Source organism: Herpailurus yagouaroundi, unplaced genomic scaffold, assembly GCF_014898765.1.
Source record: "Herpailurus yagouaroundi ecotype Mexico unplaced genomic scaffold, PumYag 201, whole genome shotgun sequence".
Lineage (NCBI taxonomy): Eukaryota > Metazoa > Chordata > Mammalia > Carnivora > Felidae > Herpailurus > Herpailurus yagouaroundi.
Genome location: NW_024412432.1, coordinates 6,762,713 through 6,776,374, shown reverse-complemented (window position 1 = coordinate 6,776,374; position 13,662 = coordinate 6,762,713). Strand labels below are relative to the sequence as shown.

At 37.6% G+C, this 13,662-nt stretch overlaps 1 protein-coding gene across 2 annotated transcripts in view; it reads right to left on the bottom strand.

The window, feature by feature from the left end:
- The window catches only part of UBQLN1 (ubiquilin 1), a 45,206-nt gene that overhangs the window by 18,783 nt on the left and 12,761 nt on the right, over positions 1–13,662 (bottom strand). For both annotated transcript variants that reach the window (XM_040450312.1, XM_040450311.1), the window contains exons 2-3: positions 2,869–3,020; positions 603–718 (exon numbers count right to left, since the gene is read on the bottom strand). In XM_040450312.1, the coding sequence (XP_040306246.1) occupies positions 603–718; positions 2,869–3,020 (268 nt within the window). The remainder of the gene's footprint in view (positions 1–602; positions 719–2,868; positions 3,021–13,662) is intronic.

The window sequence follows — 13,662 nt, the reverse complement described above, 5'->3', positions numbered from 1 at the left end:
GAGAAGAGAAGAGAAGAGAAGAGAAGAGAAGAGAAGAGAAGAGAAGAGAAGGAAGGAAGGAAGGAAGGAAGGAAGGAAGGAAAGAAAGAAAGAAAGAAAGAAAGAAAGAAAGAAAGAAAGAAAGAAAGAAAGAAAGAAAGAAAAAACGGTTTTGGCTGATGCAGGAGCTCCTTAGCCAACCCACTTACTTACTCCCAGGCCCCAGCCCTCCTCTGTGTGTTCAAGACACAGATGCAGTCTGAGTCCTTCACTTTACAAATAAGAAAATTATATTCAGGGGGTTAGCTTATGATCAACAATTAGCTAATCTTCCTCAGATTCAACTATGTGGCAGATCAGGTACACATACACTACATCACTTTCATTATTTTAAAAAAAAAAAGTCACTTATTTACCATTTGTTAAATGCAAACGTAAGCTATCCAAGCGTATCTGTATTCCTAACTACTTTTTTAATACCCACAATTAAAGAAGTAAGTTATAGAAGTTATAGTCATTGTTGTGGAAATGATTTAATGTTTCATTCTATTTTATCCAAAATTACCCTTGGTGAAAAGGAGTTTTTTTTTCCCTATCCCTATAAAATAACTAAAGACACTTACCTAAACCAAAAGGGTTGCTAGTGGCAGAACCAGATGTGGAGTTAGTCGTAGGAGCTGATGACGTGGTAACATTGCTTCCACTGGTATTTGTTTGTTGAGCTGAATGATCCTGAGGCCTAGGAAAAGTAATCATATCATGGTGTATACAGTGGAGCTAATTATTTTTAAAACAATCTCTGAAATTCCAGAATTCTCAGAAATAAAAGTGTAAGTTTTCAGACCAATTCAAATTACAAGGTAAATACCCTGAGATAACAGCATTAAGAACTATAATGAAACATAGTAAAACCTAATACAATTTAAACTACCCTTCAACTGCCCCTTCTCCTCCAGTATATATGCACCTAAGTATTTCATTACTTTCAATCATGATAATGTAAGATATGGAGATAGGTCACCTCACAGAAGAGAAATCAACGACCAGTCACACCACAAAGCTTGACTACATAAGCACCTTTTTAAAGTTTATTTATTTATTTTGAGAGAGAGAGAGACAGCCAGCCAGCACGGGGAGGGGAGAGGCAGAGGGGGAGGGGCAGAGAAAGACTATCCCAAGCAGGCTCTGCCCTGTCAGCCCGATGAACCTCAAAGTCATGACCTGAGCGAAGCCAAGAGCCGGATGCTTAACCTACTGAGCCACCCAGACACCCCCATAAGCAACTTTTTATGTACCTTCTTCTAAGTTCTTGAGGAGGTGGGGGGAGGGGCAGTTCTACTCAGCCTCTTAAAATTGTTAAAAGAAATAAAGAGACCTCACCAACAACAGGCTGAAAAATCAATACCAGTAATAACTTGTATGGATATAATTACTTAATATTATCTTCAGGTAAAAAAATAAAGATACTTTATAGGAAACCTCTTCCATGTGATACCAGTTAAGAGTCCTGAATCACACTCACTGCTTCTTTCATTGATTCTAAGATGTACATTTTTTTCATTATAACGCTTCTGAAATCAAAATCTGTCCTACAATTGCTGACAACCAGTCATCAATTGCCATGCCTGCACATATGTATTCTGTAGGACTTCAAATGAATGATTATACCAGACATGCTGTATTTAATACCACATAAAGTGTCTTCAGAAAGATTTCACCATTAAATGGTACTAGTGAAGTTACTGTGTACACAGAAAAGCACAGAAACAGGAAAAGAAGGAATGAATTTTGTATCAGTGAAGCAAATATTTGCTATGGGGGGGTGGGGGGTGGAAATCTAGCATAAAAATTTGCAGAATGGGCATCAGTAGTTTGGAAGAAATTCCTGGAGAAAATACTGTAGCCATCTTTTATGAAATGCTGTACCACAAACTCCACACAGTACAGAGTTTCATCACATGTGCAAAAACCTGAATGCTTATGAAGTCAAAATGTGATTCAAAAGAATCACTCAATGTGATAGTGTTAGGAAGAATTTAACCAATTTATCTCACGTATATTTTTTCAGTATGTACGCAGAAGAGTGATATTGATAAACTACCATATCCAAACAAGTCTGAAAGAGCTCCTTCACTAAATATAAAAATTTCAAGTGAAAAGAAAACCAACAGATTGATTTTGGCAATATTTTTTCTTAGTGATACACAGTAAAAAGGTCTCTTAAAAACTGATAGTGAAATATGGCTACTCATTTGTGGTTTGCCAAGGAGATGAGACACCCCTGAACTTGTCCAAAAATCTCCCTTAAAACAAAAAGCATAGCTAAAAACATAATTTGTCCTATAATTCATATAATTTAGATATGACTGAATACTGAGGAAGTCCCTAAAATATCAAATGTGTAAGCATCAGCATTATTGAATCACACTCATTTTTTTCTTCTTTAATTTGTTACCAATAGCAGCAAATAAATGAATTTTAAACTATTTGAATAGTAATGGCAGAGAAAGCCATTTAAAGACTGGCTATTTTTTAAAAAGAAATACAACTGATTCTTGAACAACATGGGTCTGAACTATATAGGTCTTATTATACTTGGGGTTTTTCCAATAAAGGCAAAACAGTATTATAAATGTATTTTTTTTTTCTCTAGCTTATAGTATAGTATGAAAGAAGTACATGACACGTATAACATACAAAACATGTGTTAATCAACTGCTGATGTTACCAGTAAGGCTTCCAGTAAGCTATTAAAGTTTTGGGGGAGTCAAAAAGTATAGTCTGATTTTTGACTGCCTAAGAGTTGCTGGCCCTAATACCTGCATTATTCAAGGGTTAACCGTATAAACATTTTTTCAGTTTAAAGCTCCGTGTCTTCTAAAAACATACCTGTTTTGCGTTTTGATGACAAGGTGAACAGTAAGACCATCATGAATTCCATGCTGACTCAAAGTATCTTGATCTTTTAAAATTTTTCCAGCAAATATCAACACAAGTTGGTCAGTATGTGATTTGAAACGTTTAGAGATTTCTTCCTTGAACTAAGTAAAATAAAAAAACAAAGTGAATATTATTACAGGTGTTTGCATAGCACCACCCAGTCTAGTAACTACTGGTACCTCAAAAAGGCCCCTACTACAGATATGGCAGTAATTCAAATGATACAAAGATACATCTTTTCTCTGTCAGTATCTTGATCCTAGTGGGAAATGAGTATTAACATTTCACTCACCTCTAACACCAAGGTTCTACTGTAAGTACACATATCCTATATTGAACTTTCTGCTAAGTCCTAACAGTTCATTTCTTCCCAATATCCTTGTTCTCTCTGTATCAGTGGTACTAAATGTAGTTCAAGCCACACATAGCTGTTACCCAGTTTACAATAATCTATGCCTCAAATGTCCATCTCCAGTCCTGCTCCATTCTAGTTGAATACATATAGAGCCACCGTCATATTCTTGGCATCCCATACTTACTTTCTTCCCCAACTTTTTCATTCAACATTTATTAACAAGAAATATTATCCACACACACACACACACAAAGTATTATCCATATGGCAAAGATACAGAGCAAAAGTCTTTCCCTGAACGAAAACAGTTCCACAGCGTTAGTCAAATAAACCACAAAGTACAGAGAGAGAGGAAGCACAAGGGCAGTTAAAGAAAGGTTTCCAATGAATAAAGAGATTTGGAAGTAGCCAAGAAAACCTGAAGAAAGGATTTCCAGGGACAAGAATAACATGCAAACACAGAAAAAAGATCTTCATACCATAAAAAAACACCCTTATTTACTGTTAGATCAGTCTTTTCTCATATTTTTATAAAAATCACCTGTGTGCTTAGGCTTTACTCCATTGTCCAAATCAGGACATGTGAGTAGGCCAAGGAATTTACATGAACAGACTACCTCAGGGAATCACTCCAAATTTGGAAAATAATTACATTTTAAACCACTCTACCCCAATACCCTACAAAAGTGGGTCTCAACAGATGATGGCACTATCACCAAGGGAAGTTTTAGAAATATAAGGGGTATTTTTGGTTGTCATGAGTGGGACGATGCATTAAATAACTTTTTTAAATGTTTTATTTATTTTTGAGAGACAGAGAGCATGAGCAGAGGAGAGGCAGAGAGGGGCAAGAGAATCCGAAGCTGACTCTGCACGGACAGCACAGAGCCAGACGTGGGACTCAAACTCATGAGCCATGGTGAGATCATGACCTGAGCCAAAGTCGGCCACTCAACCGACTGAGCCACCCAGGCACCCCCACGTTAGATAATTTCTGAGATTTTATAAGATCTTGCAGAAGGCAGGGAAGGGAAAGCGTACAGGGATATAAATAAAACAAGATAGGCTGTATGTCCATCATTGTTGAAAATGAGAAGTTCGGGGGCGCCTGGGTGGCGCAGTCGGTTAAGCGTCCGACTTCAGCCAGGTCACGATCTTGCGGTCCATGAGTTTGAGCCCCACGTCAGGCTCTGGGATGATGGCTCGGAGACTGGAGCCTGTTTCTGATTCTGTGTCTCCCTCTCTCTCTGCCCCTCCCCCGTTCATGCTCTGTCTCTCTCTGTTCCAAAAATAAATAAACGTTGAAAAAAAAATTAAAAAAAAAAAAAAGGAAAAAAAAAGAAAATGAGAAGTTCGTATCACACTCTACCTTTGTGTATGAATGAAATTTTCCATAATCAAGTTACAACATTCAGTGTAAGCAACTGGTTTTTTTTTTTTAATTCATAAAGATAATGCAAAATTATGCTGCAGTAAATATTTTGGAGCTTTTCCATCTGAACTCTCCTTCATTTGAAAATATATGACCTTTAATCCTTTTATCTACAATAAGCAATTTCCAAATAACTAAAAAATCTTTGTTAAAACACCATATCAATAATTTGGCCAATTAACAATTTAACCATTCTCCTATTACTGACATCTCATTTCTCCCTTTGGTAGCTACTAGAAATAATAACAATACAATGAGCAGAACATGTGGTTTTCTAAGGACTGAATAAAAATGTACATAAAATGCAAGTATCAGGCACACTGACGGGTCAATAAATAGTAGCTACTACTGCTCTAGCTTTTTTAATCCTCAATAACTCTGAGATAGATGGTTTTTAATCCTATTTCAGATACTGAAACAAAGAGAGGTTAAGGTTCTAATATGGCCCTCTCCTCTCATGACTTGGCTAATTAACTGCCAGGTTAGGATTCAAACCTAAGTCTGACTTCAAGGACCAATCTACCCAGCTAAACAATAATCTATTTTATATGTAAAATGAGATTAATTTAGACTTGTGTTTCTTAACCTTGAAGAAAATCTTACCTTTTCAGAATCTTTAATATCCTTCCAATGTCATTCTGAAAGTTTGTCTAACCTATAATTATATAGCATTTTGGCATATTTTAGGATCTGAAGGTAAGGTGCCAGACTAAAAAAATACATCTATATTTACATTCTGTCAAATCCCCACTAAAATAGTAAAGGATTTTCCAATGCTTTAAGGAGGTATAACTCACATATCATACAATTTGTCCATTTAAGGTGTACAGTTCAGTGGTTTTGAGTATATTTACAGATATGTGCAATCATCACACAATTTTAGAACATTTTCATCTTCTCTAAAAGAAACCAGTACGCTTTAGGTATCACCTCTCTATTCCCTCATCACTGCAACCCTTAGGAAACCACTAATCTACTTTCTATAGATTTCTCTATTCTTGACATTTCACATAAATGCAATTATATAATATGTGGTCTTTGTAACTGGCTTCTTTTACCTAGCATAATGTTTTCAAGGTTCATTCATGTTGTAGCATGTATCAATATTTCATTACTTTTTACAGCCAAATAATATTCCATTGTATGGATATATGATGTTTTGTTTATTCATTCATCCAATGATGGGCATTTGAGTTGTTTCCACCTTTGGGCTCTTATAAAATAACGCTGCTATGAACATTTATATACAAGTTTTTGTGTGGACATAGGTTTGCATTTCTCTTGAGTATATACCTAGATGTAGCATTACCAGGTCATATGGTAACTCTTTGTCTTAACCATTTGAGGAACTACCAGAGTGTTATCCTAAGTGGCTGTGCCATTGTACATTCCCACCAGTAGTGTATAAGGATTCAATCTCTCCACATCCTCACCAATATTTATTACCTGACTTTTTAATTATAGCCATCCTAGTGGTGTTGACTGGCACTCTCCTGATAGCTAATGACACTGAATATCTGTTCATGTGCTTACTTATATATTTTCTTTAAAGAACTATCCAAATTCTTTGCCCTTTTTGAAACTGACTTGTCTTTTTATTAAGGAGTTGCAAAAATTCTTTATGTAGTCCAGACACAAATCTCTTTCAGAGATAGGATTAGCAAAAAGAGATGACAGAACAAATTGAGACCTTTTAGTCTCAAATGGAAGACAATTTTAAAGCTGGACATCAGCTGGGCACCTGGGTCAATTAATTTTGCAGACCCAAGAGAACTGAACCCTGAACTGGCAATGCAGAAAGCTAATAGCTAGATCAGTCCCCAGCATATGTAGAATTCCCAGAAGACCAATACTGGTACCCCCAGAAGCTGAGGGCAGGGGGTAATGAAGTGAGAGATGCCTAAGGCTTAAAACAATGATGATTACTTCAAAGCCTCAGAAACAAGACACATACTCTAAGCAAGCAATTGCTTTCTCAAGCCCAACAAAAGACTGGAGGATTTTCTTCCTCTCTAGAAAGGGAACAAAGTCCTTGGACTAAAGAACGCACAAGGCACACTGAAAGCAGGAGTACACACTAAAATGAAGATTAAAAGCACACATACTACATGCTCAGTCTTTCCCCCTTCACTTCACATCGATGAGACAATGCAGGGAGGGGGGCCTTCACCATCAGGCAGGAAGACTATAATATTATAGTGTCTCCAAGGAGAATCTAACTATTATAAAAGAAAAAAACTTACAGATACGGACATAAGAGTTCTTCCCAGTTACCCTATAGCAGTGGTACCCAATGGGGGTGAGTGTCCCTATCAACCCTGGGACACATTTGACAAAGTCTGAAGACAATTCTGCTTGTCACAATAAGGGTCAGTACCACTGGCGCCTGGTGGGTAGAGACCAGACATGCTGCTAAACACGCTACAATGCCCAGGGCAGCACCAACAACAAAGAACTATCCAATTCAAAATGTCACTAATGACAAGGTCGCAAAACTGCACCAGGGCTATAGTTCTCAAAGTTCTGTCCGCAGATGAGCAGCATTCACTAATACTAGGTTAACTTGGTGGAAATGCACATTCTCAGTCCCCACCCCATATTAACCAAATCAGAAACCCCAGGGATGGGGCTCAGCAATCTATAATCTAACAAACTTCCCAGATGATTCTGATGTACACTTAAGTGTAAGGACCACTGCCTGCTCTAGGTATAACAGATGCTCCCCAAAATGTAGACAAAGAAACATATTAAATGTCATCAAAAGGATACAACCACACACACATGCAAAAAGTCCTCAACAAATAAGTTGCTAAGGAGGAAAAAGCAAAGAAAAACCTGTAGATGAAATTTTAAGTGCACAAGGAACACTCACCAAGATAGACCATAAATTGGGTAATAAAAAAAAAAACCTGGAGGGGTTCCTGGGTGGCTCAGTCGGTTAAGCGTCCGACTTCAGCTCAGGTCATGATCTCGCGGTTCGTGGGTTCAAGCTCCGTCCTGGGCTCTGTGTTGACAGCTCAGAGCCTGGAGCCTGGTTCAGATTCTGTGTCTCCTCGCTCTCTGCCCCTCCCCCGCTCATGCTTTGTCTCTCTCTCTCTCAAAAATAAATTTAAAAACATTTTAAAAAATAAAAAAAAAAAAAAAAAAAGGAATAAAAGGGAACCACTTAGTGAACAACTGAATGCTTTCCCACTAAGATCAGGAACAAAGCAAGGATGTCCCCCCCTGCCCCGAATCACCACTACCCCCACAATCACCACTACTCTACTCAACACTCAATCACCCCTACTCTACTCAACATAGTATTGAAAGTCCCAGTCGAGGCAACAAGGCAGGAAAAGAAAGAAACAACAAAACAACAAGGCAGGAAAAGAAAACAACAAAAACAAGCAATTTATCAGTCCCTTGCAACGTATGAGCCTTACCCACATCCCACTTCAGAAAGAAATCTCTTTATTTTGGGAGGGAGAGGTAGGGAGAGGGAGGGAGAGGGGGAGGGAGGGGGGAGAAAGGGAGAGGGGGAGGAAGAGAGAGGGAGTGGGAGAGGGAGGGAGGGAGAGAGAAAGACAGCATAAGCTGGGGAAAGGCAGAGAGAGAATCTCAAGCAGGTTCCACACTGTCAAGGTCAGAGCCAGACGTGGGGCTGAAACTCATGAACCAGAAGATCATGACCTGAGCTGAAATCAAGAGTCAGACGCTTAACCGACTTAGCCACCCATGCGCCCCCCCCCAAGAAGTCTTTTTAAGCAAATGAGAAAACAAACCAGACTGACAAAAATTATCTGCAAAAGATCCATCAGATAAAGGACTGTTATCCAAAATATATGAAGAACTAAAACTCAACATACCAATTAAAATACCCCAATTAAAAAAAAAGGGGGCAAAAGACTTTGATACCTCACCAAAGATGATAATACAAAATGCAAACAAGCCTGTGAAAGATATTCCACATCATGTGCTATTAGGGAACTAAAATATAAAACAAGGAGATCGCACCATACTCTTATTGCAAGCAAGGATGTAGAACAGGAACTCATTCATGCTGATGATGTACCATTTGGTTTAGTCACTTTGGAAGACAGTTTGGCAGCTTCTTATAAAGCCAAACAATACTCTTACCATTTGATCCAGCAATTGTGCTCCCTGGTATTTACTCAAGGAAGTTAAAAACTTATGTCCACACAAAAGGAGAAAATCAGAAGCTAAGAAGTATTGACAAATGATAAAAGCTGCAACCTTATGTCCACACAAAAAACCTGCAAAAAGATGTTTATAGTTTTATTCATTACTGTCAAAACTCAGGAACAACCAAGATACTCTTCAGGTGAATAAATAAACTGTGGGATATCCAAACAATGGAATGTTCTTCAGTGCTAAATAGATATGTATTTATAAAATCATGAAAAGACATGAAGGAAACTTAAATGCATATTAGCAAGTCAAAACAGCCAATCTGAAGAGGCCACATACTGTATAATTCCAACAATACGACATTCCAGAAAAGGCAAAATTATGACGATCAGTGGTTGCTAGGGGTTAGGAAAGGAAGATGAATAGGCAGAGTACCTGTCATTACACATTTGTCAAAACCCACAGAATGTAAAAACACCAAGAGTGAATCTTAAAGTACAGACTTTAGGTGGTATGTGTCAGTTGAGGTCCATAAATTGTAACAAATGTACTACTATGGAGTGTGGGGGTGAGGGGGAGCAGGGGTTATGGAACCTTTACTTTCCACTCAATATAAAACTGCTCTAAAAGATAAAATTTTTTGAAAAAAGTAAAAAAATATAATAAATTCATGCTATCATTATGCTAAAAAATCATTTTGTGACAACAGGGAAATTTTGAACTGATTAAATTAAGGAATTATTCATTGGTAAGGCAGGATAATGTATTGATGTCTTTTAAAAAGGCTCCTTATTTTTTAGAGATACATGCTGAAATATTAAGGGATGAAATAATATAATACATGAGAGAGGCATCAAAATGATGAGGAAGAGGGGGGTACCTTAAGGGAAAGTAAGACTGCCTTTAAGATCAACAGTCAAAGCTGAGTACAGGATTCCTGAAGGTGTAACTTATTGTTGTATCTACTCCTTTGACTTGAAATCACCCATAATTAAAAAAATTAAAAATTTAGAAAAGAAAACTAGAACAGGCCTAAAACTTTACATACAGTAAAAAAAAAAAAAAAATCCCTCAAAATAAAACATTTTCAGACACACAAAAACAGATTTTGTTACCTGGCATACACAGACTACAGGAAATGTTAATGTGTTCCTCAGACAGAAGAAAATGATCCTAAATGAAGGAATAAAAATTGGAAAGGATATATACACCAGTAAATCAAAATGAAAATTGGTTGTATAAAGCACTAATAATACAGCCTTGTGTTATAAGAAAGTCAAGTCTAGTCCAGAGGTGCGTTAAATGGAGCTCAACTGTTCTAAGGTCCTTGCACTAACTGGGAAGAAGTACAAGTACTTAACAATTTAGACATTTTATAAATTAAAATGCATAAAATAATCTCTAGAATAACTACTAGAAGAATAGTAAAAAAGGCTTACATCTACCAACCTAATAAAGGGGATAAATGAAATAATACAAAACAAAATTGAAAAAACAGTATAAAACAAACAGGAAAAATAAAAATCAAACAGTATAGTGGTAAATGTAAACCAAATTTAGCAGCAATTACATTAACAGACAGTATGTTAAAAAGACAACCAGACTGGATTTAAAAACAACTTCATGTTGGGACACGTGGGTGGCTCAGTCAGTTGAGCGTCAGACTTCAGCTCAGGTCATGATCCCGCCCTTTGTGGGTTTGAGCCCTGCGTCGGGCTCTGTGCTGCAGCTCAGACCCAGGAGCCTGTTGCGGATTCTGTGTGTGTCTGTGTGTGTCTCTATCTGCCCCTCCCCTGCTTGCACTCCATCTCTGTCTCCCCAAAATAAATAAATATTAAAAAAAAATGTTTTTTAAACAACTTCACGTTGCTTAAAAGTGATATACCAAAACTGTAAAGAAAAAATACAAAGAATGGGTGTAACCAAAGAAAGTTACTGAGGCTATTCTAATCAACAAAACAGGCTTTAATACAAAAGCAACTAGGTCATTTCAACATGCTGAAGTGTTAAACTCACAAGATAAAGCTTTAAAAGTATAAAAGAAAAACAGACAAATCCAAAAGTAGTACAATAAGATCTCAGCACATTTACCTCAGTAACTGATAGAGAACAGGCCAAAAAAAAAAAAAAAAGTTAAAAAGATATGAACATAATTAACAAATGACCTAACTGTAACATATAGAACACTGCACTCAACAAATGCAGAATATACATCCTTTTTAAGTAAATTTATAAAATTAGACCATATACTCTGCCATAAAGCAAGTCAACATATTTCAAGTTAAACCAAGCATGTACTATGACCACATGCAAATTAAACACTATAGTGCAGGGGTGCCTGGGTGGTTCAGTCGGTTAAGCGGCCAACTTCGGCTCAGGTCATGATCTCGCGGTCTGTGAGTTCTAGCCCTGCGTCGGGCTCTGTGCTGACAGCTCAGAGCCTGGAGCCTGCTTCATATTCTGTGTCTCCCTCTCTCTGACCCTCCCGTGTTCATGCTCTGTCTCTCCCTGTCTCAAAAATAAGTAAACGTTAAAAAAAAAATTTTTTTTAAACACTATCGTGCAATAAAATAGTACCAACAAGAGAAGTCAATAAAGTTCTGGTACAACTGTAAAAGATTTCCTAAGTGGTACCCAAAAAGATGTAACCATTAAAAAAAAAAGGCAGGGGTGCCTGGCTGGCTCAGATGGTTAAGCACCAGACTTCAGCTTGGGTCACGATCCCACGGTCGTGGGTTCAAGCCCTGCGGCGGGCTCTGTGCTGACAGCTCTGAGCCTGGAGCCTGTTTCAGATTCTGTGTCTCCCTCTCTCTACGCCCCTCCCCTACTCATACTCTGTCCCTGTCTCTCAAAAATAAACACTAAAAAAGAAAAGGCAAAATAAATTGAACTATCATTATCAGATAAGCAACAGAGAGAAAATACCTAAAACACCAACAATCAAGAGAGCTTGAATCCAGACTTCATACAGGACGTGTACAAATCAACAAGTCAAAACCCAATTAAAAAATTATCAAGAGACTAAAACGAGAACTCACAAAATAAAAGCTAAATGGCTAACACACAGGAAAAGGTACTTATCCTAATTAATTAACAATCAAGTAACTTCAAATTAAAACCAGTGATACATTCACAGGATGATTCGACTCAAAAGGCCAGGAAAGTGTTGTAGAGGATGTGGAATCCACATACATTACAGGTAGAAACATAAATTGGTATGTTTTGGAAAAATATTTTGAAGTAGAAGCTGAACCTATGCTTACCCTACTGACGCAACAATTTCACTTATGGTATTTTATCTAACAAATTATGTGTCCACAGGTACACCAACAGACATGTTCAAGGAAGCTCAAACCAGTATTCTTTGTTATTAGCCAAAAACATTACACAATCCAACTGTGCTTTAACTACAGAACTGTGGTATACTTAAGATATTACACACAATGACAACAAATGAACTACAGCCACATGTCATCATGGATCCCTCAATGCAGAGCAAACCCAATCACAAATAAAGATAAATTGTGTGATTTCATTTATATATAAAATTTTTATAAAGGGAGAGACAAAATCCATAATGTCAAAAGAGAGGATAGTAGTTACCTCTGGGAGGTGGTGGCTGTAAGGGATCACAAGGTGACTTCTGCGGGATTGGACCTTTGTGCTAACACATGGAACTGTACATTCATGATGGGTGCATTCTTCTGTACTATACATCAATTAAAAATAGGTATAATAGTTGATTGTGAATACCCTACACTAAGAAACAGAAAGAAATCAAAACACAGGAGACCAATTTTCCTGGGCACTCCAATTTCAAATGACTCAACTGGCCAGGAAGCTAACATAACTAACATATATACCTTGTCTGTGGTAGGTTATCTGAAAGGAACTGAAGATGAAGATGCTCTAGTTTTAGGTAGTGGACCAGATACAAGACATGGAAATCACAACAGAGACGATCACCCCAAAATAAGACATGGTGTTGCCTGTGAGCATCATATCTGGCAGAGACAGTTAAGACAGGTGATACAAAAGAGCCATAACCTCAAAAGCTTAAAGAACAGCAGTGAATAGTTCAGTTGAGCCCTTAGTAATATTTAAGGACTGGAATCCTCCTAATGTCAGTATCTGAAGGATAATCAGAGCTTTCTGGACAGACTAGATGCATGATACACAGTTGAAAAAGCATTTACATGAATCATTATTTGATTAAGCAGCAAAAATGTGCCTGGCACTATACACACATTATCTCATTCAATCCTCACAACAAAACCCCCAGAAACCAAACGAGTCCTGACAGACCCATAAAAAAACACTTTCTCTTACAGAATTCCAGCACTGTTGAAATAGGATCCTCCAATCTCATGGAACTCTAGGTTCTCAGGGGCACCTAAGGCAATTGGAGTAGGGAGTTCATAGCACTTCATAGTCAAACTTGGAAAACATCATGTTAGAAATGGTGAGAGAGTTCAACTATACCTCTGGTACTAGACAAAGGGAAACTGTACAATCTATCAATTATAATCCAGTTCTTATAAAAATAAATTGTAAATTTTGAACCAATGTCAAACAACTGAGACATCAGAACCACTATGAACCCAACTAGAAGACTAATGTAATATTACAGAAGACTGAAGTGACTATTCTGAGTAAATTATCCAAAGCTTGGAATAAACTAGCAAAAACCAAGGAATTAACAATTCAATTCAGCTGCCTGCCATTCCATTTAAAACAAAAGTGAGGGGCGCCTGGGTGGCGCAGTCGGTTAAGCGTCCGACTTCAGCCAGGTCACGATCTCGCGGTCCGTGAGTTTGAGCCCCGC